General features: G+C 44.9%; 1 protein-coding gene and 1 non-coding gene across 2 annotated transcripts; both read left to right on the top strand.

The window, feature by feature from the left end:
• Nucleotides 1-1,689: 1,689 nt before the first annotated feature.
• Nucleotides 1,690-23,788, top strand: MOGAT3 (monoacylglycerol O-acyltransferase 3). The gene is made up of 8 exons (XM_033925035.1): nucleotides 1,690-1,799; nucleotides 2,255-2,367; nucleotides 5,822-5,929; nucleotides 6,263-6,333; nucleotides 12,355-12,559; nucleotides 16,959-17,133; nucleotides 22,842-23,044; nucleotides 23,442-23,788. Exons 2-8 carry the CDS (start codon nucleotides 2,295-2,297, stop codon nucleotides 23,594-23,596), a joined length of 990 nt encoding a protein of 329 aa, XP_033780926.1. The 5' UTR covers nucleotides 1,690-1,799; nucleotides 2,255-2,294; the 3' UTR covers nucleotides 23,597-23,788.
• Nucleotides 15,794-15,865, top strand: TRNAM-CAU. The gene has a single exon. It is a non-coding gene; the product is annotated as a tRNA-Met (tRNA).
• Nucleotides 23,789-24,686: the final 898 nt, after the last annotated feature.

Raw genomic sequence — 24,686 nt, 5'->3', positions numbered from 1 at the left:
AACTGAACACTGACCTCTTACACCTGGAACACAGCACAGACAGCTGAAGAGCAGATCATTGGCATCCTATCACACTATTACACATGGAGATGGAACACAGCAACAACAGCTGAAGAGTGATCTCAGGAAGTAGGATTTAAAATGTATTAGTATTTAAAAAAAAGAGAAGAACCCTGGGAATAAAATCAAAAGAAGCAACAGATTGAACAGACCATTCAGTGGATATTTAAAAGAGCTGAGTGTGTGCTGAGAGATAATTTCAATAATCCCAGTTCTAGACACTGTAGTGTCAGACAGGGTCCGAGGATCAAGAGTCAGTCAGAGAAACCGAACCAGGGATCAGAACAGGGTCAGACAGAGACACAGGGCCAGGGATCAGAGCAGGTTTAGTCCGAGAGAAGGAGCAGGGTCAGACACAGAAGCGGGATTGGATCAAAGTCAGTGAAAAACATAGGATTTGGGATCTGCTCAGGATCGGTGAGAGACAGGGAAAAATGCTTGAGTACTCTGAGTTCCCTTGGCAGAATGGTTTAGACCAGTGGCCTCAAACTCAAACCCTTTGCAGGGCCACATTTTGGATTTGTAGGTACTTGGAAGGGCCTCAGAAAAAAATAGTTAATGTCTTATTAAAGAAATGACAATTTTGCATGAGGTAAAACTCTTTATAGCTTATAAATCTTTCCTTTTGGCTGAGTTTTAATAATAATATTGTCATTTATAGCTAAAGAGACATATGATCAAGAAACTGTTTTATTTTACTTTTGTGATTATGAGAAACGTACTGAGGGCCTCAAAATAGTATCTGGCGGGCCGTGAGTTTGAGACCACTGAGTTAAGGGGAACAGTTAATCTGCTGGCTGGGTTGGAGGGCAGAGGGGAGAACAGGACAATCAAGCCATTGTGACATCATTGATGAGGCTGGCTCTTATTGGTGGACTGAGGCATTATGACATCACAGTCTCAGCTCTGCTTCCCAAAGGCAAACAGGTTGTCATGGTTACAGTTAAGCCAGTGGTTTCAAACTCAAACCCTTTGCAGGGCCACATTTTGGATTTGTAGGTACTTGGGAGGGCCGCAGAAAAAATAGTTAACGTCTTATTAAAGAAATGACAATTTTGCATGAGGTAAAACTCTTTATAGTTTCTAAATCTTTCCTTTTGGCTAAGTCTTAATAATAATATTGTCATTTATAGCTAAAAAGACATATGATCAAGAAACGGTTTTATTTTACTTTTGTGATTATGATAAACATACCGAGGGTCTCAAAATAGTACCTGGCGGGCCGCGAGTTTGAGACCACTGGTTTAGACTGAGTCAGAAACAGCAGTGAAGTGCAGTGGTTACTCCCGAGGGCAATGAAATCTTGGTTGGAACGATAGGGCTGATCCAACAACCCTGAACCAGATTTGAGGTTATGAAGGACACTGTTTCACTGGCTACAGATTTATGTGAATTCTTTTCATCATCACTTCACAGCCAGAAACATGAAGCAATCAGGAGTTTGGACTTGATTGACCCCTGGTCTCCTTTCTATCTGATTGGCTCTGTTGCTGTGTCAAGGGACGGGCCAGGTGAAGACATGGGGGTCAGGGAAAGCCATGGGCTGGGCTCCTGATCAGGCAGTGCTCAGGGTGTTTCCAGAGAGAGGGTGACTGCTGCTTCTGGGATTCCTTGCTGTTTAAGCCAGCTAGGGAGAAGGACCAAAGTGCAGGGAGCAGAGGTCAGGCAAGCTCTTGCCAAGCCTTCAGCATCAAGGAGCCAGGGACAGAGGGAGTATTTTACATTGACCTGTGCGGGGGGTAGGTCTCTGTCTGGCTTTCTGCTCTTTGTGGGTTCTGAGTGTTTCTCTATGGCTCCTTTGAGTCCAAGTGTGTCGGTCTGTCTTTTCCTCTATGTAGGGTTACTATATGGCTCCAGAAAAAGGACAGATTGAGACATCCGGGTTATACTCCCATTGAAACCAATGGAAGTAAGGAGGATGGACAGAGACAATTGGATTTTAATCCCATTGAAAGCAACAGAAATAAAACTCGGATGTCTCAATCTGACCTCCCTTTTCTGGAGTCATATGGTAACTCTGCCTCTATGCCTCTTGCCTGTGGCTGTTTGTCTGTCTACGTGTTAGAAATAGAGAAAGTGGCAGTCGTTAGTGTGTAAATATTTCCCCTTCAGTCTAGGTTTACGTTGAGCCTTGGTTTGTGATCTGAGTGGGTGCGTGATCAACTGAAGTATTCTCTCCCCCCCTCTTTTGCAGATAAGAACAGAGTCCCCTCGCCCCCCTCCCACTCGAGTAAATGAAGTCCTCTGTGGAGAAGCACATTGAAACCATCTCTGTCTTGCAATATGTGTTGACCTTTCTGTTTATGGGTGAGTAATGTGCCAGGATTTGCTGTGCTCTGAAAGAACAGAGTAGGTGAAAAAGGGAAGTTGAGTGGCTTATGTGGAATTATCAGTCACCATGATTTTAATACCATATACTGGATATACCCAGCTTTGTACATATAGTAGATGGTCTCTAACCAAGAGGTTTCAGTCTAGACAGCACAAATATAAAGCCGCCAACTGCATCCAGATTAGCAGGACAGGATTGATCCAGTGCTGGGTTTATCCTGTTTTATGCAGATAGGATTACAATATGTCGCCAGAAAAAGGAGGACAGATTGAGACATCTGGGGTTTACTTCCATTGAAAGTAAACCCCAGATATCTCAATCTGTCCTCCTTTTTCTAGAGCCATATGGCAACCCTATATGCAGGGACTCATAATTCTGATTTCTTCATTGCATGCCCTAAGAACAGCAAGACTACAAGTCCCAGCATGCACTGAGGTAAACTCAGTACTGGATCAACCTTGTCCTGGGAGCCTGGATCCAGTTGGCAGCCTGACAAAAATAGAACACAACAATACAGAGTTGCCAAATTACCCAGTTCCAGGAGGGAAACTTTTTGACCAGTCCTGGTTTTGAACTTGCATCCCAAAGCAGTGTGGGACTTGCAGTCCCTGATTCTACCCATTGAAATCAGTGCTGCCGGTCCCATAATGCATCAGGATGAGGTTGAGAGAAATCAAGGATTGGCCTTAAAACTCCTTTCTGGAATTGGAAAGTTTGGAAGCTCAGTACAAAACAAAAGATAGTTTGAATTAAAATAACAAGATGGAGACATGCATAATTTAAAGTGGGTAAGATTAACTGCAATAGAGGCAGCTTCAGATTGTCAAAGTGTAGAAAATGGAGGAGTACACCAATGGCTAGAATAGTGGGCTGAGACTTTTGTGTAAAGATGAGCTTATTTAAAATTACATATTAATCAGGAAGACAATAGAATATAGTTAAGGCTGCCACTTAGATCCAGATTCATAGGACAGGGATGATCCAGTCCAGGGTTCATATCATTGCATACTCTAAGATAAGCAAGACTACAAGTCCCAGCATGCACTGAGGTAAACCCAGGACTGGATCAACCCTGTCCTGCAAATCTGGATTCAGTTGGCAGTCTTCATTTTAGTGCCCCACCCTCACCCACCTTAAATACTGGGAAAGACAGAAGTGCACATCCAGTCGCTGACACCAACAGTTCTTCTGATATTTCTCCTAGAGCAGTGGTTCCCAACCGTGTCCTGGAGGACCACCAGGCCAATCGGGTTTTCAGGCTAGCCCTAATGAAATTACATGAGAGAGATTTGCATATAATGGAAGTGGCAGGCATGCAAATCTGTGCCATGCATATTCATTAGGGCTATCCTGAAAACCCGATTGGCCTAGTGGTCCTCCAGGACAGGGTTGGGAACCAATGTCCTAGAGAATAAGGGTGCTCAGACCTGTCTTAGAGGTCCACAAGTCTGTCGGCTTTTCAGGACATCCCTAATGAATATGCATGAGAGAGATTTGCATGCCTGTTATCTCCATTATATGAAAAGTTCTCTCATGCATATTTATTAAAGATATTTGAGTCTATGGTTTCCACTACCCTTGCGCCAACTCTAGATAGATGCGGAGGGATCTTAGTGGCAGAAAATATTTGTGAACAAGTAGGATCAGTGTGTGTGGAGAGGTGGTGGTCTTCCATGGGTGCCGTCTTGGTGGGGGAGCCAGCACCCATCCTCCTCTCTGCCCCCCCATTCCTTCCCGATCCCCCTTGCTCCACATATGTGCCCCTTTCCTTATACCTCTTTAATTGTCCCGGCGCAAGCAGGTATCGCAAACTTGCTGACCGTGTCAGTGTCAGCTCTCTGTGATGTCACTTCCAGGTCCATCGCCTAGGAAATGACATCAGAGGGCGAGCCGACATGATGCGGGCAGCAAGTTTACGATGCTACTCTTGCCGGGAAAATTAAAGAGGTACGGGTAAGGGAAGGGGGGGGGGCAGGGAGGTCGGGAAGGAGCGGGGGGAGGGGGGGCAGAGAAGAGGGCAGGGAGGTGCACTATACTGCTCCTTGCATCATTCATCCTCGCTACACCACAGAGTAGGACCCATGAAAGTACAGTAGGTAGCTAATGATGAGTCCATTGGCTGATACATGTGGTTCTAATCTTCTATGTCTGTACATGTGAAAGGGCATAATCAAAAGAGATGTCTAAGTCTGATTTGGACATATGGTGTTAGATGCCCAAAGTCGGCAGTGGTAAAATGTCCATTCTCGAAAAATACATCTAGAATATTTTTTTCCCCTAAAATCGATCAGGGATCTCAAAGTCCCTCCTTGAGGGCCGCAATCCAGTCAGGTTTTCAGGATTTCCCCAATGAATATGCATTGAAAGCAGTGCATGCACATAGATCTCATGCATATTCATTGGGGAAATCCTGAAAACCCGACTGGATTGTGGCCCTCAAGGAGGGACTTTGAGACCCCCTGGTCTATCTGGATATCCAGGCCATTGATCGTCCAGACTGTCAGAATATCTATCTTTATACCACATTTTTGACCAAAAATTTGTCTAAGTCCCAAAGGTCCAGAACAAGACCATTTGGATGTGGGAGGGGCCAGTATGGTGATGGACTGGCCACTCAGACTGGCAACAGAGCAGTGGGGCACCTTACAGGGCACTGCTGTGAACTTCACAAAAATGGTGCCACATAAACATCTCACCAGAACTCCCTTATAGGATATGGTGAGCCCCCCAGCTGTCTACAACCCCAATAGTCCTTATGGCTGCAGGTGGCACCTTTATGGCATGGTTTTTGGGGGGCTCACACTTTCCACCATGAATGTAGTGGTTAGAGTGGCTTATGGGCCTGGGTCCTCCTCTATGGTTCACTTGTCCACCCCCCATTCTACTTACGACACCTCTGTGCAGCTCTACTAGGCTTTCCTATAGCAGGTGCTGATGTTCCAAAAAAAGGTATGTACATTTTTATTCTGATATTTGTGGCAGTGTGAGGGGGGTCAGTAATCACTGGGGGAGTGTGTGGGGATCTTTACTTTGTCTCTGCAGTGGTTAACTGGTCAGTTTGGATACCTTTTTGGCACTTATATCTGGTTTTACATCATCTAACTCACAATGTATGAGTTTCATCCAAGAAGTCTCATGAAACATTTGATTATCCCTGCAGGACAACTAAGCCTAGGTGGGCCCACATCCCACCCAAATACTGCCCTAATCACTCCTCCAGATATGCCCCTTTTAGCTCTGGGCACATAGCGGCATTCAGAGACCTAAAAAGTCCCCGGATACGTCCAGAAAGTCGGTTTGATTATCGGCACTTGAACGTCCTCTCTTTAGGTCCTTCAAGTGCTGACTTGGGTGGGGTTTTAGACGTGTTTAAGCTTTGATTATGAGCTCCATACTGTGCATATTAATGGTATGTTCTCCCCCCCATAGGTATCTCCTTCACGGCTCTGCTGTTCTATCTGATGTTTACTTCTTTCTGGATTATCTCCGTCCTATACTTCCTGTGGTTCTTCTTTGACTGTGCAACGCCAGAACAAGGTATAGGAAAGAAGGGATGCACCAAGTACCCAGTCTTCCTCCTATAGGGAACTGGATATATCTGTTATACCTTATGTACTTTTAAGATAGGGGAAAGCTCTATAGGGGAGGGGATATAGAGCGGTTTCTGTAAATAGGGTTACCATATGGCTCCAGAAAAAGGACGGATCGAGGCTCTATCAAAAGAAGTCTCAATCTGTCCTTTTTCTTGGAGCCATACCTACTCCTATGGGAGTGGGAGGTATATATGATGAATTCTATAGGTGATAGTCAGTTTACAGGAACTCTGTATATGAAACATAAAATGTTCAATCACTCTCTCCCTTGTTATAGGTGGCCGGAGGTCAGCATGGGTTCGAAGATGGACAGTGTGGAAACGCTTGAAAGATTATTTTCCTGTCAAGGTAAAGCAAGGGTTAATTATATTTTACCTGTTTCCCTATGGTTTATCCATCAACCCTAACTCTTTGTTCAGTGTCTGTGTGCACATACTCAGCACTTGAGTCTCTTCTCTCCTGACACCGAAACCCTCCTCCCCTCTCCCCCCCTTCCCACAATCCACCAAAGGCAGACCTTTCTCTTTCATTCTTTCTTAAGATCAAATCTATCTTTATTGAAATTTTAAAATAACAAAGTACATTACATTACATTAGAGATTTCTATTCCACCATTACCTTGCGGTTCAAGGCGGATTACAAAAGAATTACAAAAAAACGTATTACAAGGAGATATCTGGTAATTTCTAGAGTAATTTAAAGAGTAGATGAGGTTGCTTTGGGGGAATCGGGAAGTGGGAAGAAGCTAGCGTTATTAAGTCATTTGCAGGAATTTCTTGAAAAGTAGAGTCTTTATTTCTTTTCTGAATGTTTTGTAGTCTGGGGTCATAATTAGTAGATTGGAGATTTGGTTGTCGGGTTTTGCTGCTTGTGTGGCTAGGAGGCCATCATATAGTTTTTTTCCGTTTGACTTTGATTGGAGGGTACGTGAATGGAGTGGGGGTTTTCCTATGTCTAGTTGATGTAGTTTGGATGAGACGGTTGTTCAGCTTGGTTAGAAAATATACTATATGAGATAGAGCAAGTAATATATACATTTAGCGCCAATAATCCACATACTTTGATGCTTTGTCAATATAATGGATTACATATCACCTTAATCATATAACACTTATTAGTCAGAACTAATGACTTTGTCAGAACAAAATAGTTCCATAAGTTCCAAAACCTTGCAAGATTTACTGAAAGATCTAGATTTCTCAGCTATTTTTGATTCTTATTTGTAAAATAACACATAAAGAATTCCACCAAAAAGTTAAAGAAACTTGCTATTATTTTTCCAATCCTTCAAAATAGTTTTTAAAGCAGTAGCAATTAAGATGTCAAACTGCCTTTGTTGATCAGAGGTCACTCTCTCTTTTATTCTCCCCAGAGCTGCCAAGTTACCTAGCTCCAAGAGGCAGCATTTCAACCAATCCAGGTTTTCTGACAATCCTAGTATGAGGCATTATGGGACCTGTAGTACTAATTTCCAATGAGTAACATCAAGGTCTATAAATCCCACACCACTCTATTCAGCCAAACCAGGTTTTCGGACAATCCTATCATGAGGCATTATGGGACCTGTAGTACTAATTTCCAATGAGTAACATCAAGGTCTATAAATCCCACACCACTCTATTCAGCCAAACCAGGTTTTCGGACAATCCTATCATGAGGCATTATGGGACCTGTAGTACTAATTTCAATGAGTAACATCAAGGTCTATAAATCCCATACCACTCTATTCAGCCAAACCAGGTTTTCTGACAATCCCATCATGAGGCATTATGGAACCTGTAGTATTAGTTCCAATGTGTAACATCAGGGTTTATAAATCCCACACATCTCTATTCAACCAATCCAGATTTTCTGACAATCCTATCATGAGGCATTATGGGACCTGTAGTACTAGTTCCAATGTGTAACATCAGGGTTTATAAATCCCACACATCTCTATTCAACCAATCCAGGTTTTCTGACAATCCTAGTATGAGGCATTATGGGACCTGTAGTACTAATTTCCAATGAGTAACATCAAGGTCTATAAATCCCACACCACTCTATTCAGCCAAACCAGGTTTTCGGACAATCCTATCATGAGGCATTATGGGACCTGTAGTACTAATTTCAATGAGTAACATCAAGGTCTATAAATCCCACACCACTCTATTCAGCCAAACCAGGTTTTCTGACAATCCCATCATGAGGCATTATGGGACCTGTAGTACTAATTCCAATGTGTAACATCAGGATCTATAAATCCCACACCACGCTATTCAACCGATCCAGGTTTTCTGACAATCCCATCATGAGGCATTATGGGACCTGTAGTACAAACCCATGCTGCTCGTTGTGACCCTGGGCAAGTCACTTAATCCCCCCATTGCCCCAGGTACATTAGATAGATTGTGAGCCCGCCGGGACAGACAGGGAAAAATGCTTAAGTACCTGAATAAATTCATGTAAACCGTTCTGAATTCCCCTGGGAGAACGGTATAGAAAAAACTGAATAAATAAAAAAAAAAAAAATAATTCCAATGAGTAACACTAAGGTCTATAAATCCCACACCACAAACTTCAATGTGCTCCTCTCGACCCCAGCGGCTGTCCTTCTGTCACTCCCTATGTGCGACACCCAGAAGTGACATCAGAGGGAGAGCTGACGCAGTCAGAAGGAACATATTGAAGCTGTTGCTCGCAGTGGTAAACAACCAGAGATACAGAAGAAGGGAAGGGGTGTGCATGTGGTGAGCGGAGGAGGAGTGGGAAGAGGCAGAAGGGGGCGGAGAGGAGGAAGGGAGCCGCCACCCACATCTTCCCCTTACTACGCCACTGAAGCTAGGACCAGTGAAAAACTGGAACTAGGTAACTTGGCAGCTCCACCTCCCCTTTTCCCCTTGCCCTTTCCAAGTGTCCAAGTTTAATTAAAATTTCTTATACCGCTCAATTGGACTTCTGAGTGGTGTAGAATAATAAAAACAGTAAACTTCTTACATTTATAAGAATCAAGGTTAAAAACTGCACGAAATTAGTAAATTTTCACATAAAGCCTCCAACTTATGCTGGTCCTGTAGGATATCACTGGGTACTCTACCCCATATGATATTTCAACTGAAAGAGACTATAGCTGAACTGCTTCAACAAATAGCCAATCTGTTGATCAAATCGGGAAAGATTCTGGAAGACTGGAAGGTGGCGAATGTTACGCTGATCTTCAAAAAAGGTTTGAGGGGAGATCCGGGAAACTACTGACCGGTGAATCTGACCTCGGTACCGGGAAAGATGGTAGAGGCGCTGATAAAAGACCGCATCATTGATCACCTTGACGGACATAATCTGATAAGGACCAGACAGCACGGCTTCAGCAAAGGACGATCTAGCTTGATGAACTTGCTGCACTTCTTCCAGGGAGTAAACAGGCAGCTAGACAAGGGCGACCCGGTCGACATTGTATATATGGATTTTCAGAAGGCGTTCGACAAAGTTCCGCATGAATGACTACTTCGAAAAATTGAGAGCCATGGAATAGAGGGTGAAATACTCACGTGGATTAAAAACTGGCTAGGGGGTAAATGGACAATACTCGGACTGGAAGAACGTCACTAGTGGGGTGCTGCAGGGCTTGGTGCTTGGACCCATGCTCTTCAACATATTCATAAACGATCTGGAAATGGGTACGACGAGTGAGGTGATTAAATTTGCAGATGATACGAAGTGAAGGTGCAGGGGGATTGTGAAGATCTGCAACGTGACTTAACAACGCTCGAGAAATGGGCAGTGACATGGCAAATGAGGTTCAACATGGATAAGTGTATTCCCATACACGAATACAAGATGTCCAGGGCGGTACTCGAAGAGACACCCAAGGAAAGAGACTTGGGAGTACTGGTTGACAAGTCGATGAAGCCGTCCGCGCAATGTGCGGTGGCGACGAAAAGGGCGAACAGAATGCTGGGAATGATTAAGAAGGGGATCACAAATAGATCGGAGAAGGTTATCATGCCACTGTACCGGGCCATGGTACGCCCTCACCTGGTAGAGAGAACAAGAGGGCACTCTCTAAAGTTAAAAGGGGATAGATTCCGTATGAACGTAAGGAAGTTCTTCTTCACCCAGAGAGTGGTAGAGAACTGGAATGCTCTTCCGGAATCTGTTATAGGGGAAAACATCCTCCAGGGATTCAAGATAGGGTTGGACATGTTCCTGCTGAACCAGAACGAACATAGGTAGGGCTAGTCTCGGTTAGGGCACTGGTGCTTGACCTGGGGGGCACTGCATGAGCGGACTGCTGGGCAGCAAATTCTTATGTTCTTATGTTCACCTTACAGTATATTGGGGTAAAGTTTGGAACACCATCTCCGCTATATTAAAGATTCAAGTACCATTGTGGCTCAAAATTGTTGTACTTGGACAACTGGGTCTCACACAAGGTATCTCAGAACCCAATGCTCGCTTGCTCAATATCCTATTATTTCTGGCTATCAGGAATATATTACATTGGTAGAAAAACTTAGACAAAGTAGAGTTCATGGTATGGTGGATCATAGTATGTATCACTGCCAAATTTGAAAGGATGATCGCAGAAAAACATCATTCCACCAGTTCATTCCGTAAAATCTGGAGTCCTGTCCAAATTTACTGCACTGACAAATAGTAATTTAGAGTCAAGTCAATAGGTAATGCTCGTTGAAAATCCTACTACAAGCTCACATATATACCTTTTAATGATAACCTGTGCACTGACCCTACCATATGTATATGTGTGTATGTATGTATATATATATATATATATATGGGTGTATATACTTGTATATTTATTTATCTATTTACCCTTTTTTTTCTCCCTTGTTCAGTATTCTTTAGTTTTGCTTTGTTTTGCTATGTATATACCACTCATGATTTATACAGATGGATTGCTTTAGATTGTTTTGTATATCTTGTTATTATCATACTAGTCTGTTACATTAACGGGTGCTAGAACAGATGTGTCTGTCTGTGTTTCTTTATCTCTCTCTCCTTGGCTGCTGTCTGTATCCTTCTGTCTCCCCCTCCCCCCCGAGCAAAACTGTCTGCCCCCAGCACCCACTTCCCCCCCAAATGTCTCTCCATGGCCCTCTTCTGTCTTCCCCCCCAGAGCAAAGCTGTCTGTCCCCAGGACACCTCCCCCCAAAGCAGCCCCCTTTCCCTATCTCTCCATGGCCCGTTCTGTCTCCCCCCAGCACACCCCTCCCCCTAAAGCAGCCCCCTATCCCTCTCCCTGTCTCTCCATGGCCCCTTCTGTCTTCCCCCCCAGAGCAAAGCTGTTTGCCCCAAGCACACCCCTCCCCCCATAGCAGCCCCCTTTCCTTCTCCCGCTGACTCTCTCTCTGGCCCCCTTTCTCTGTCTGTCTTTCTGTCCTTCTCCCTGCCCCTATGTCTTTCTTTCTTTCTGTCTCCCTCCCTCCCGCTGTCTGTCTGTCATTTTTCCCCATTTCCCTGTGCAGCAGCATTTCCATCCCACTTCCCTATGCAGCAGCAACAGCATTTCCCTCCTATCCCCCCCTTTCCTGTGTAGAAGCAGTAGCAGCATTTTCCCCCACTCCCCCTTTCCCTTCTCTTACCTGCTCCGTTCAGCCCCTCCCCCTTCTTTTACTGCCGTTGTCGATCCGGCCTGCTCCTGACCCTCCCACCGCCGACAAACCTCGGGGCTCCAGCCGCGTAGGCAGCACTTTAAACATGCTGCTTCGCGGCCTTCTACTGGCGATTTCCTCTGCTGCGTCTGTCTCCGATGATGTCATCAGAGACGCGGCAGAGGAAATCGGCAGAGAAGGGCGCGAAGCAGCGTGTTTATAGTGCTGCCTATGCCGCTGTAGCCGGGAGGCGACGGAGAGGGCAGGGGGTGCTAGCGGCCGGCAGCCGCCGCTCCACAGGTGGAGAGCAGGGAAGGGCGCGCATGTGAACTTGTCTTGCCTCGCGTGAGGCCAGACCGTAAGCCGCGCATGCGCACTTCCTATGGGTCGCTTCAGCTCACGGAAAACGGACGCACGCATCGGAAGTGCGCATGCGCAGCTTACCGTTTTATTATATTAGATAAAATTAATAAAAATGTAAACAAAACTGCACAACATATGACTACAGGGGAGGTTAGTAAGCAAAAGACTGCAGTCTATGACAGACAGAAACGGAAGGTAAAGATGAAAGAACTACAATATTAGATAAGAAAGAAGAACCAATGGGGGGCAAACAGTAGGTGGGGAAGTAAATTTCTCAAGAAAAAAGTAAAAGAAAAAATTAAGAATTTCGCCCTTATAAGGGCAGTTAAGTTTCAAAGGCGTCCTGGGATAGAAATGTGGTTTTGTTTTGTTTTTGCCCCCAGCTTCTCTAATCTCTCTTCCTCCTCTTTCGCAGATGATAAAGACAGCTGAGCTCAGTCCAAACAGGAATTACATCTTTGGCTGCCACCCCCATGGCATCATGTGCTTCGGCCCCTTCACTAACTTTTCCACGGAAGCGAATAACTTCCAACAGACCTTCCCTGACATCCGGCCCACCCTGGCCATCCTGAGTGGACTCTTCCGCTTTCCCGTGTACCGTGACTACCTAATGAGTATAGGTAAGTTACTACTACTAATCCTTTCTATAGCTCTACTAGCCATATGCAAACATAGAGAGACAGTCCCTGTTCAAAAGAGCTTACAATCTAGTCAACATAGACAAACTGAACAAGAAGGTAACAAAAACCTCATGCACGAATACAGGATGTCCAGGGCGGTACTTGGAGAGACTTGGGAGTTCTGATCGACAAGTCAGTGAAACCATCCACGCAATGTGCGGCAGTGGCGAAAAGGGCAAACAGAATGCTAGGAATGATAAAGAAGGGGATCACAAACAGATCGGAGAAGGTTATCATGCCGCTGTACCAGGCCATGATGCGCCCTCACCTGGAGTACTGCATCCAGCACTGGTCGCCGTACATGAAGAAGGACATGGTACTACTTGAAAGGGTCCAGAGAAGAGCGACTAAAATGGTTAAAGGGCTGGAGGAGTTGCTGTACAGTTAGAGATTAGAGAAACTGGGCCTCGTCTCCCTTGAAAAGAGGAGACAGAGGGGACATGATCGTAACATTCAAGATAATGAAGGGAATAGACTTAGTAGATAAAGACAGGTTGTTCACCCTCTCCAAGGTAGAGAGAACAAGAGGGCACTCTCTAAAGTTAAAAGGGGATAGATTCCATACAAACGTAAGGAAGTTCTTCACCCAGAGAGTGGTAGAAAATTGGAACGCTCTTCTGGAGGCTGTTATAGGGGAATACACCCTCCAGGGATTCAAGACAAAGTTGGATAAGTTCCTGCTAAACTGGAACGTACGCAGGTGAGGCTGAACGCATTTAGAGCACTGGTCTTTGACCTAAGGGCCGCCACGTGAGCAGACTGCTAGGCACGATGGACCTCTGGTCTGACCCAGCAGCGGAAATTCTTATGTTCTCAGTTGGGGGAACCATATACAGCTGCATTATGATGTCATCAAGAATTCTGGGTATGACCCAGATGCATTGTGATGTCACTGAGTGCTCAGACAGCTTCTGCTACTTCTAATCATTTCTATAGCGCTACTAGACATACATCAAAACATAGAGAGACAGTCCCTGTTCAAAAGTGCTTACAATCTAGTGAAGACAGACAAACTGGACAAAAAGGTGCTTCAATACACAGTGCTCAGGTGGGGGAATTACAGAGGGAATGAGAAGACAGATAAGTTAGATGGAGCTGAGAGTCCAGTGACACCATTTTAGGATGGAGAGTTGGATCTTAATGTGTTATGGTGCATGAAGTCCAGCTGGGGGCAAGTGGTGGGGGAGCAATTTCCACTATGGGTCTAAGAAGGGGAGGGGTCAAGGGGGCGAATATGTGGACAAAAAAAAAAAACCCTGAATCAAAGCTTCTGAGTTAACCAGTTCCAAGAGGGATATTTAATAGGCCAAACCTGGATTTCTTGCAACCCGATCCTGATGCATTATGGGATCTGCGGCACTCATTTCAATGGGAGAATCAGCGACTACAAACCTTACACTGCACTGGGGTTTGAGTTTAAAACCAGGGACTACATGTACTAAGAGGATCGGTAAGACCATATGGCTCTGCACTGATCCGATTTTTTGGCCAATTCAGAGAGAGCTTGTGATGCACTAAAATGTTTGCATGCAAATGATTCATGCGGAGGTTCCACGTAATCCCAGACTTCTGTCCGATTGACTGCATTGAGAGAGGTTCTCACATGCACAGAGCCGGCAGGGGAAGCTCTGAAAGCAGGCTCCTGCCACCGAGGAGGGAAGGCCCGCCATTTAGGATCAGCGGACCTTGAATGAGGAGGGGCTTTGCTTCCCACCTCCTTCCAATGCTAAAAGGTACAGGGGGTGGTCTGGGGCAGCATCTGGTGGCAGGAGGGAATGGGCATCCCTCCTGCCTTTTTTTTTTGGTGGGGAGGATGGAGGGTAGGGGATGGTTTGAGGAGGGGGTGGCTCCGTTGGCAAGGAGGAAGTGGGTATTCCTCCTGCTGTTTTCACTGCTGGGGGTGGGGGGTCGGTTTGCAGTGCTGGTTCATGGGGAGGACCGAAAAGACAAACGGTGGAGAAGTACCAATGTCCAGGTGTGCAACTTTATTTCAAAACATTATAAGTGCGATGGCTCGACGTGCACGTTTTTGGGCCTATCCGGCCTGCCTCAGGAGCCTAATTATTAACCTTCATCAGGTAAGGTAAGATAAGGTAGCAGACATCAAAAGCACTTATAATGAGCTTGTATCGTGACTGCGCATTTTAAGTTCATTTGATGTGTGCTACCTTACATAGGCCAAAAAACATGCACGTCGAGCCATCGCATTTATAACGCTTTGAAATAAAGTTGCACACCTGGACCTTGGCACTTCTCCGCTGTTCGTCTTTTCGTGTCTGAAGTTGTGGAGATCTGCTTCTCTGTTTTGTTTGACATATTGATCATGGGGAGGGCCGTCATCAGCGGGGAGGGGAGGGTGATTTTTTTTTTTTTTAATGCAGCTGATATTGTGCGTGTGTAACATGCACAGCATCTGTGCCCATTAAAAAAAAAAAAAAGGTTTCCTGCCCCAAACACCTGAGTGGTAGGAGGCTGTTCTCAGGGCTTCCCCTGCCTCTCAGTTGTTTGGGCTTTCCTTACCGGTTCTGCACTTGTGTGAGAGTCGCGCTCACAGCGATCAATCGGAGGCCGAATCAGGGATTACGCTGAACATCCACGTGAATCATTTGTATGCAGTTTTTTAGGGCATCTATAGCTCTTTTTAAATCAGCCCAAAAATCGGATTGGTGCAGACCGAAATGGTCTTACCGATCCTCTTAGTTCATCTAGGCCTGGGTCCCTTAGCAGCTCTGCCTGAATTCTCCTTCCAGCAACTGGGACAGTACCAGTTTTCCATTCTTTGTAAGATAGATCCTGTCCAGCTTTTTCCCTATCACATGCTGGAACTTACAGTTTGGCTTTATGACAAAACACAGAGACTACCTTTCCCTGCATGCACTGGGGTAAAACCAAATATGGCTCCAGCCATCCTGAAAAACACCGAGACGCTGGCAGCCCTCTACAAGTTATGGTGTACTAAGAATCACTAGCTTGCTTCAATTTGTCAGGGAAACGATATGAGCTGATCCCAGTTTTTGCCTTGGTGGTGCTTGGATTTCCAGTTTTGCCCAAAGCAGTGAGGAACATCTGCTGAAACCTGGTGCACTAATGCCACCTTCTGTCTGCTCAGTAACACAGCAACACATCACAGAGCAAAACCTATAGCAGTGATAAAGCAGGAAGTAGCTTGCTGGTAGCAGAGTGGCGCAGCGGAAGCGTGCTGGGCCCATAACCCAGAGGTCGATGGATCGAAACCATCCTCTGCTAAAGACTATTTTTTACATAAAGTAAATAGCATAATTCCCTTTAGTTAATGACTTAAGAACTGGGATAGCTTGCATTTTGGTATAGTTATTTTTAAATATTTTTAACTGGATATAAATATATATTTCAATAGTTGTCAGAAGACTCTCTTCATCTACAGGGTGGGCCAAAAGTAGGTATACAATATGTATTCATTATTTCCTTTTATTGTACAGGTATTGAATAGGTATAACACACGAATGAATGATAATCAAGTCTGTAAATGTGAACCAATGTAACTGATACAAAAAATTCACAAAAATATTATTCATGACACCTACTTTTGGCCCACCCTGCATATCCTTTCTCTTTAAGGAGGTCTCTCTGCTTCTTTTTCTAGATGTTTCTCTGGTTCTCGGGGTTTCCTCCTGCCTCCAGGACTGTGTCTAGTTAGTAGGCGGAGCCTAGTTTGCTGGGGTTCTCTCTGTTTCTCCTGCTCCCAAGCATATTCCAGTACAGTGAGCTGTATTACTTCCTTTCACTAGGGGATGGGGGGGTCTCTCTTTCTCAGGTCTCTCCGGCTCTCAGGGTCCATTTCTTCCTCCAAGGAAGCGTCGGATCAGTAAGGCGAGCTGGATTACCACATCTGGGGGCATAGGCAGCAGAATACTGATTTGTTTTTTTGGGGAGCCCTGGTGCATGACCTCTAAATAACTCCCAAGTCCCCTAACCACCTCTAGTTTTAAATCTTCAGCCGCCGCCATGCAGTGTCCACAAGCAGGCCTGCCCCCAGAATGAAGGGTTCTGGGGCAGGCCTGCTGTTTGGTGACTGTCCGAACATTTAAGCAAACACTAGAAGCATGGTGGGCGGATGGGCTCAAACCACAGCGACCGAGAATTTTGAGGGAGGCCATGGGCCCTGTGGCCTCCCCCGTTCTGATGCCTATGTCTGGGGGTCTCTCTGGTTGTCAGGAGCTCTCACCTGCCTCCTGGACTGTGCCTGTTTAGTAAGGTGAGCCTGGATTTCATCCGTTGTCTGGGGGGGGGGGTCTCTCTGATTGTCGGGGTCTCTTTCTGAGTGTCTCTCTGGTTCTCAAGGTCTCTCTTCTGTCCACAGGGATGTGTCCAGTCAGTAAAATGAGCCTGGATTACCTTCTATCCCAGACTGGAACAGGTAATGCTGTAATGATTGTCATTGGAGGGGCAGCAGAGTCGCTGCAGTGTGTCCCTGGAGAGCATCTGCTGACCCTGCGTGGACGGAAGGGCTTCGTGAAGCTTGCTCTGGAGCACGGGTGAGTGCCAAGGATCTCTGTTCCACCTTCCAGCAATTGCGCTAACTGGCGATATGGGAGTCTGTCTCAGTAACATCCTCGGACATATCATAGAAACATAGAAAATGACGGCAGAAAAGGGCCATAGCCCATCAAGTCTGCCCACTCCAACAACCCTCCCCTAATCTACACTCTATCACTCGTCCCCAATCTGCCCTCCTCTATGCTACCCTCGTAGGGATCCGACGTGGGCATCCCATTTATTCTTAAAATCTTGTATGCTGCTGGCCATGATCACCTGCTCCGGGAGCTCGTTCCAATGGTCCACCACTCTTTCAGTGAATATCAGCAATATTCTTTCCAAGGTGTGCAGACGACCACTCTTTGGTGAAGCAATATAGGAGTTTTGGGATCTGCAGGGCTCTCGGGACCAGAGCTAGGGTTGCCAGATGTAATGGATTAACTTGGACATGTCCTCTTTTTGGAGGACATGTCCTCGTTTTGGAGGACATGTCTAGGCGTCCAGATGGCTTTTCAAAACCCAGCTCTTTGTCTGGGTCTTGAAAAGCAGATTGTGTCAGGAGGACATCTGCGCATATGCGGATGCCCTCCCAACCGAGAAGAGCAGATTGAGGGGGTTGGGCCAGGGATGGGGGCGGGGCTATTAGGGCGAGTCTAGGGCGTGGTGTGGGCATAACGGGGTGGGGATGGGTAGAGCTGTGTGGGCCTGGGGGTGAGTCTATGGGCCCGGGTTTTACATACGTAAAATCTGGTAACCTTAACCAGGATTAGTGTGAGGATATCAGGTGCCCTCGGTGACTCTTCAGCTTTGTGTCCCCCTCCCAATTTTCAGTGCCCCAAGGCACTCTTTTGAGATTTTCATAAACCCTCTCTGTCACACCTCCCGGAGCAATCCTGTAAAAATGCATCATTGAATATCATACATCTAAATAAACTTTATTTAGTACTTAATGAAGACAATTTCCGAATCCCATTTACCTGGGTACTGTAAATGGGAAGTTTTGGAGATTCCACTCTCTCAGACCCAGATAACATTAGGAGAGACTGGCACCACAACTGCATAAAACCAGACATATTGGGGTCCCTGATTTCAGCTGCTCCAGGGGGGCCGGAATATCCTTCCTTCTCCCCCATCTTGGTCCAAAGCTCCCCTCTTCTTTTAAAATGCAAGAGGATGGCCAGCATGTCAGGGATTCTGTGGCGCTGCCCGTGGCCTCCTCGGTAATCTCCCTCTGCCATAGTGTGCCCCCCCCCCTCTGATTCAACTTCCTGTTTCCACTTAGGTCAGGGGTAGGCAATTCCAGTCCTCGAGAGCCGGAGCCAGGTCAGGTTTTCAGGATATCCACAATAAATATGCACGAGATAGATTTGCATCTCAAGGAGGCAGTGCATGCAAATCCATCTCATACATAGTCATTGAGGAAATCCTGCAAACCTGACTGGATTGCGGCCCTCGAGGAGGGACTTTGACACCCCTGATTTAAGGGAATAGCTCAAAATGAAACCAGACGTTTACAAATTATCCAAGAATGCTTCTATTAAACTTATAATGAAAGCAAAGAAATTTGACCATGTGACACCTCTCCTTAAAAAAGTGGATTGGCTCCCAGTTGCTTACCGCATAACATATAAAGTCTGCTGACTCTCAAATCTCTTCTCTATAAAACTCCCGCCTTCATTCATAAATTATTGATTCCTTACACCTCAACAAGATTACTGAGGTCAAAGACCAACATCTATTAATTGATCCCTCACTCAAAACCATTAACACAAGGCGGAAATTCATCTTTTCTGTCACAGCCCCCCAAACATGGAATTCACTCCCTATTTATTTAAGGGAAGAATGCAATCTAGACAGATTTAAGAGCAAGTTAAAAAGCTTTCTTTTTAAAGATGCATTTGATAGCTAGAAAGCTTGATTAGGAGCCTCAATTGAATCCTATTTTCACAACTTTTTTGAGGCACACTGCTCTCTCTTAAGAACATAAGAATTGACGCTGCTGGGTCAGACCCGGGGCCCATCATGCCCAGCAGTCCGCTCACGTGGCAGCCCCTAGGCCAAAGACCAGTGCCCCAACTGAGAATAGTCTTACCTACGTACGTTCTGGTTCAGCAGGAACTTGTCTAACTTTGTCTTGAATCCCTGAAGGGTGTTTCCCCCTATGACAGACTCCTATTTTTTTTTTCCCCTTTTTTTTCCCCATACGTGTCTTATTTACTATCAACAACTTGTATTTCTCTCCCCATCTTTTCCTTTTGTTTAATATGTTTTGTCAGGTTAGTTCTATTCGTCTGTTTTGTTTCCCCCAGAAATTTGTCATTTTATTGTTTTGTACATCGCTTAGAATTTTGAATGAGCGATTAATCAAATTTATAATAAACTTGAAACTTGAAACGTAATGTTCAGTCCAGCACTTCTAGCGCAGTCCAGCAGCCCTTTAGAAGTTATAAGCAGTAGTCATAGCTTATTCCATGTCTTGTCCATTCGTTGGGCCAGCCCTGCAGGAGCCCTGTCGACCACTAATGACTGACACTGTGACATATAAGAACAGCCATACTGGGTCGGTCTGATAGTCCATCCAGCCCAGTATCCGGAATCCACAGTGGTGGCCAATCCCAAAAGTGTGTGTGTGTGTATGTGTGGTAAATCCTGTGAGTTGTGTGTGTATGTTTGTGTGTTTGTTGAGTGAATGTGCTTGTGTATTGTATTGTATTGTATGTGTATGCTTGTGTGTTTGGTGACTTTATGTATCTATGAACTGTGTGTATATATTTGCGTCTGGTGAGTTGTGTATCTATAGTGAATGTTGTTAATATATGTTTCTGTGTTTGTGTTAGTGAGTGTTGCGTGTGTATGTTTGTTTAGTGAGTGGATGTGTCCTGTGAATTGTGTTCATATGTTTGGTGACTGTATGTACCTGGGAGTTCTGTGAGTGGATGTGTCTGTATATTTGATGAGTAAGTGTGTTTGGTGACGGCACTCGCTAAAGTTAGAAGGGAAAAGATTCTGTACAAACGTAAGGAAGTTCTTCTTCACCCAGAGAGTGGTAGAAATCTGGAACGCTCTCCAGGAGGCTGTTATAGGGGAAACACCCTTCAGGGATTCAAGACAAGGTTGGATAAGTTCCTACTGGAACAGAACAGACGCAGGTAAGGCTAGACTCAAATAGGGCCCTAAGGGCTGCCGCAAGAGCGGACTGCTGGGCACGATGGACCACTGGTCTGATCCAGCAGCGGAAAATCTTATGTTCTTATAGTGGAAAATATATGTATAGTGTGACTATTTATCACATTACACATCAATGTCACAGTGAGTGATTCTGCTATAGAGCTGACATAAGGTGGCGCTCAGGAGCAGAGTGGCACAGCGGAAGCGTGCTGGGCCCATAACCCAGAGGTCAATGGATTGAAACCATCCTCTGCTAAGGTTTTAGTGTTCTCACCATCTGTGGCGTATCTCCTTTTTATTTTCACAGGCTCTCATCTGACTGATGTTGAACACCTACTTATTCTCAAAGGATTTTCTCAGACTATGGCTCATCTCCTGTTTATTCTCTTTTTTTTTTCCTCTGATGCTGGTTTATCTTGTGTTTAGTCTCACTTTCTTTTCTCTAACTGGTTTTTCTGACTGTTGCTTATCTTTCTGTGTTACCCTCTGCACTTCATTTCAGGCACTGGGGTTGCTACTAGAGGTCTGCACGGGAACGGGGATCGCGGGAATCCCGCGGGTCCCGCGGGAATCCCCCCTAACCCACGGGACTCCCACAGAGACCCCCCTCTGGCCCACGGGACTCCCGCGGGGATGGAAGACTTTGGAAGCAGGGTTCATCCATATAATATAATGGACATGTCAGGCTTAGTAAAAGAGGGGGTTTATAAGTTAATTATCTGAACAGAAAACAATAAAAGGGTTCCACCAAAGAAATTCCACAAGGAAAATAGTAGCGCAAACACAAAAGAAACTGTGGAATTGATGATCCTGTCAGAAGTAATTGCTGCTTTTTATGGGGACAGGCGGGGATGGAGGTAATTCCTTGCAGAGATGGGTAGGAACGGAAAGGATCCTGACGGGGACGGAGAGGATCCTGGTGGGGCGGACGGGGATGGGTGGGATTTCTGTCCCCACGCAACTCTCTAGTTGCTACTAGCCCTCTCCCCTTTAATACAATAATCAGTGAAAAGAAAGACTTACAAACTACAGAAAGACAATACCCAGGTTTGGTTTGTCCGTGGTCATGTTTCTCTCTGGTCACAGGATACACATAGTTTCCCCCATAGTTGCTGTTCATTCTTCTGAGGGAAGTCTTTGATTTTCTCTGCCACCTTTGGGAAATTTCCATCTTTAATTGTAGTTTGTCTTATGTTTATTTTCACTGTCTTCCACTGGCTGTATTTTTTTCTACTGTTCATTCTTGCTGTCTTTCCTCTGACTGTGATTTATTTCTGCCTTTTCTCTAACTATAGTATAGGTTTTATTTATCCTCAGTTCTCTGACTGTTAGCTCCTCTTTAATTCTCTTTCTTCTGCCTGTGGTTTATCTCCTGTTTACTTTCACTGTCTATCCTTGGGTTGTGATGGTTTTATCTTGTTTATTCTTATTATCTTTTTCTCTGTTTCTCTATTCTTTCTTTTCTTCCTTTGATTGTAGCTTTCCCCATTTACCTCTACTGTCTTTCCTTGACTGTGATTTGGCACTTCTTTATTCTTACTATCTTTTCTCAGACTATAGTTCATCTCCTTTTTATTCTACCTTTTATCTCACTGTTATTCTTTTCTCTCTCTTTTTCTTGCTGTCACTCCTCTGACCTAGTTTATACTCCTTATTTATTCTCGCAGTCTTTTTCTGACTGTGGTTTATGCCCTTTTTATTTTCATTGTGTTTCCTCTGACTGTGGTTTAGCGCCTGCTTATTCTCACAGGAATTTCTCTGGTTATGGTTTATTCCCCCTGTGTTTCCTCTGACTGTTGTTTAGCACCTACTTATTCTCACAGGATTTTCTCTGACTATGGCTCATCTCCTGTTTGTTTTCACTGTTTACCTCTGATTATGGATTATTCTATGTACTGTCTTTCCTCTGATTGTAGGTTATTTGTCTCACAGGATTTTATTTTGTTTTTTTCCTCTGATGTTTGTTTATTTTATGCTTATTCTCACTTTATTTTGTTTGGGGGGGGGGTCCTGACTGTTCTCACCATCTGTGGCGTATCTCCTTTTTATTTTCACAGTCTCTCATCTGATTGATGTTGAACACCTGTTTATTCTCAAAGGATTTTATCAGACTATGGTTTATCTCCTGTTTATTTTCACTGTTTTATCTCTGATTATGGATTATTCTTTTTACTGTCTTTCCTCTGATTGTAGGTTATTTTTCTCACAGGATTTTGTTTTGTTTTTTTCCTCTGATGTTTATTTATTTTATGCTTATTCTCACTTTATTTTGTTTGGGGGGGGGTCTGACTGTTCTCACCATCTGTGGCTTATCTCCTTTTTATTTTCACAGTCTCTCATCTGATTGATATTGAACACCTGTTTATTCTCAAAGGATTTTCTCAAACTATGGCTCATCTCCTGTTTATTCTCATTTTCTTTTTCCTCTGATGCTGGTTTGTCTTGTGTTTAGTCTCACTTTCTTTTCTCTAACTGTGGTTTTTCTGACTGTTGCTTATCTCCTGATTAATCGCACTCCGACTATGCTTGTGCTTTCCAGAGCAGACCTGGTACCGGTGTACACCTTTGGTGAGAGTGACCTATACCAGCAGGTGATATTTAAGGAAGGCAGCTGGATGAAGACCCTGCAGCTTCACTTTCAGAAGATAGTTGGTTTTGCTCCCTGCCTCTTCCTTGGGCGGGGAATTTTCTCCAGCGAGTCCTGGGGGCTGACGCCCTTCAACAAACCGGTCACCACAATTGGTGAGTGTAATAACGACACACGAGCGAGCTGTGGATCTGGCAGTTCTGAGAAACTGTAGCCAGCAAGTGCCCAAAATCAAATCCCAGAGGGGAAGGATATGAGTGGGGGGTTGGGGGCTACTCAGGCTGAGGGAAAATAATCCTGCAGAAGAAGGGGGAGAGAGAGAGAGACAGACCCCTGGCAGTTCATTGTATCCTGCTCTGTATCTAATCCCAGCTGCCACGGACTGTACCTGTGATCTAGAGATGAGTCACTCCCCTCCCCCCTCCTTCCTGTGCCGTTTTAATCCACAGCTCTGTCACAGATTTTCTGAGTGTGACCTCCAGGATGACTCACTTTATCTCCCTGGTCCTGCTGGGGTTGTAGAATTTCTAATCCTCCGAATGTTCTTTGCAGTTGGGAGGCCAATCCAGGTCCCTCATATCCCTGTGCCGTCGTGCGAGGAAGTCGATAAATATCACCGGCTGTACATTGAAGAGCTGCAGAATCTCTTTGACAGACACAAAGTCAGCTGTGGCCTTTCCGCGTCACAGCAGCTCACCATCCTTTAGGGGATCTCGTGCCTGGCTTTGGCTGTTTCTGCCAGATGTGTGTATGTGCACCACTCATCCTTGGACATTTTTGGACATTCTTGCCCAGAAATAGCTGAGAAGAAAAAAAAAAAAAAATGAAATTGAATCAGGTTGGACAGACTGGATAGACCATTTGGGTCTTTATCTGCCGTCATCTACTATGTTACTATGGGCTCCTTTTACTAAGCTGTGCCAACGGTTTTAGCGCGCACGCTAGACTCTAACGCCACTGTTGAGCTGGCATTAGTTTTGGACGTGTAGCGCACGCTAGAAACGCTACCGCAGCTTAGTAAAAGGAGCCCTATCTTACATCTGGGACTTCATATGGTCTTTATAAAGACCTAGGACTTTTACACCTTATATATGTTGCTTTAATAAATGAGACTAACGGTTGGTACAGACATCTCTTTTGCCTCTTTGCTGAGTTCTTTGAACTCTTCCTGTGCAATAAATCTGTCACAAACTGTCCTCCATATATTATTTCTTAAATCTGTCAATAAAAGAGGGCAGAGGTGGATCTTAGCTTCATGGGATCATAATTAAATCTACCTCTCAGGGGATACTGCTGCCCCCTTTTGTACTTCTTGGGGGAGGGCATCTGCTGTCGAGTGTTGTCCGCTGGTCCATATACAGTATATCTTCTGATGAACTCTGTTGTATAAGAAATATTTAACTTGGTCATTAGTAAAGATAAGAGCTGTGGTAAAATAAAAATTCAACACTTGTTTTTCTGTGTATAAGTACCTTCTCCAGCCATTTCTGCTTAGATGTGGGAGTGTAGGAAAAGAGAAAGAGAGAGAGAGAGAGAGCAAATGAAGGAGAAAGAGTGGATGAGAGAAAAAAAAGTAAGATTGGAAAGCAGGAAAAATGGAAAGAGAAACAAAGTGAGAGAAGAGCTAGAAAAACAGAAAGAGAGAGGAATGGTAATGAAAGTGAGAAAAATAGAAAGAGAGAGATAGAGAGAGGGAGAAACAGGGGCAAGGAGAGACAGTGGGGGAGAGAAAATTAGTGAAACAGAAAAAGGAAACAGAGGGACAGCGAAAAACAGTGGAAGAGAGAGAGGGTGAGA

The sequence above is a fragment of the Geotrypetes seraphini genome, chromosome 16 (genome assembly GCF_902459505.1).
Source record: "Geotrypetes seraphini chromosome 16, aGeoSer1.1, whole genome shotgun sequence".
Taxonomy (NCBI): Eukaryota; Metazoa; Chordata; class Amphibia; order Gymnophiona; family Dermophiidae; genus Geotrypetes; species Geotrypetes seraphini.
The sequence above is the reverse complement of the archived record's forward strand: the minus strand, read 5'-3'. Positions and strand labels throughout refer to the sequence as shown.

Coding starts and splice junctions, on each gene's coding strand:
- MOGAT3 (XM_033925035.1), top strand. CDS start 2,295: ATGAAGTCCTCTGTGGAGAAGCACATTGAAACCATCTCTGTCTTGCAA. Junction 5,930..6,262: donor CTGTGCAACGCCAGAACAAG/GTATAGGAAAGA, acceptor CCCTTGTTATAG/GTGGCCGGAGGTCAGCATGG. Junction 12,560..16,958: donor TGACTACCTAATGAGTATAG/GTAAGTTACTAC, acceptor TTCTGTCCACAG/GGATGTGTCCAGTCAGTAAA.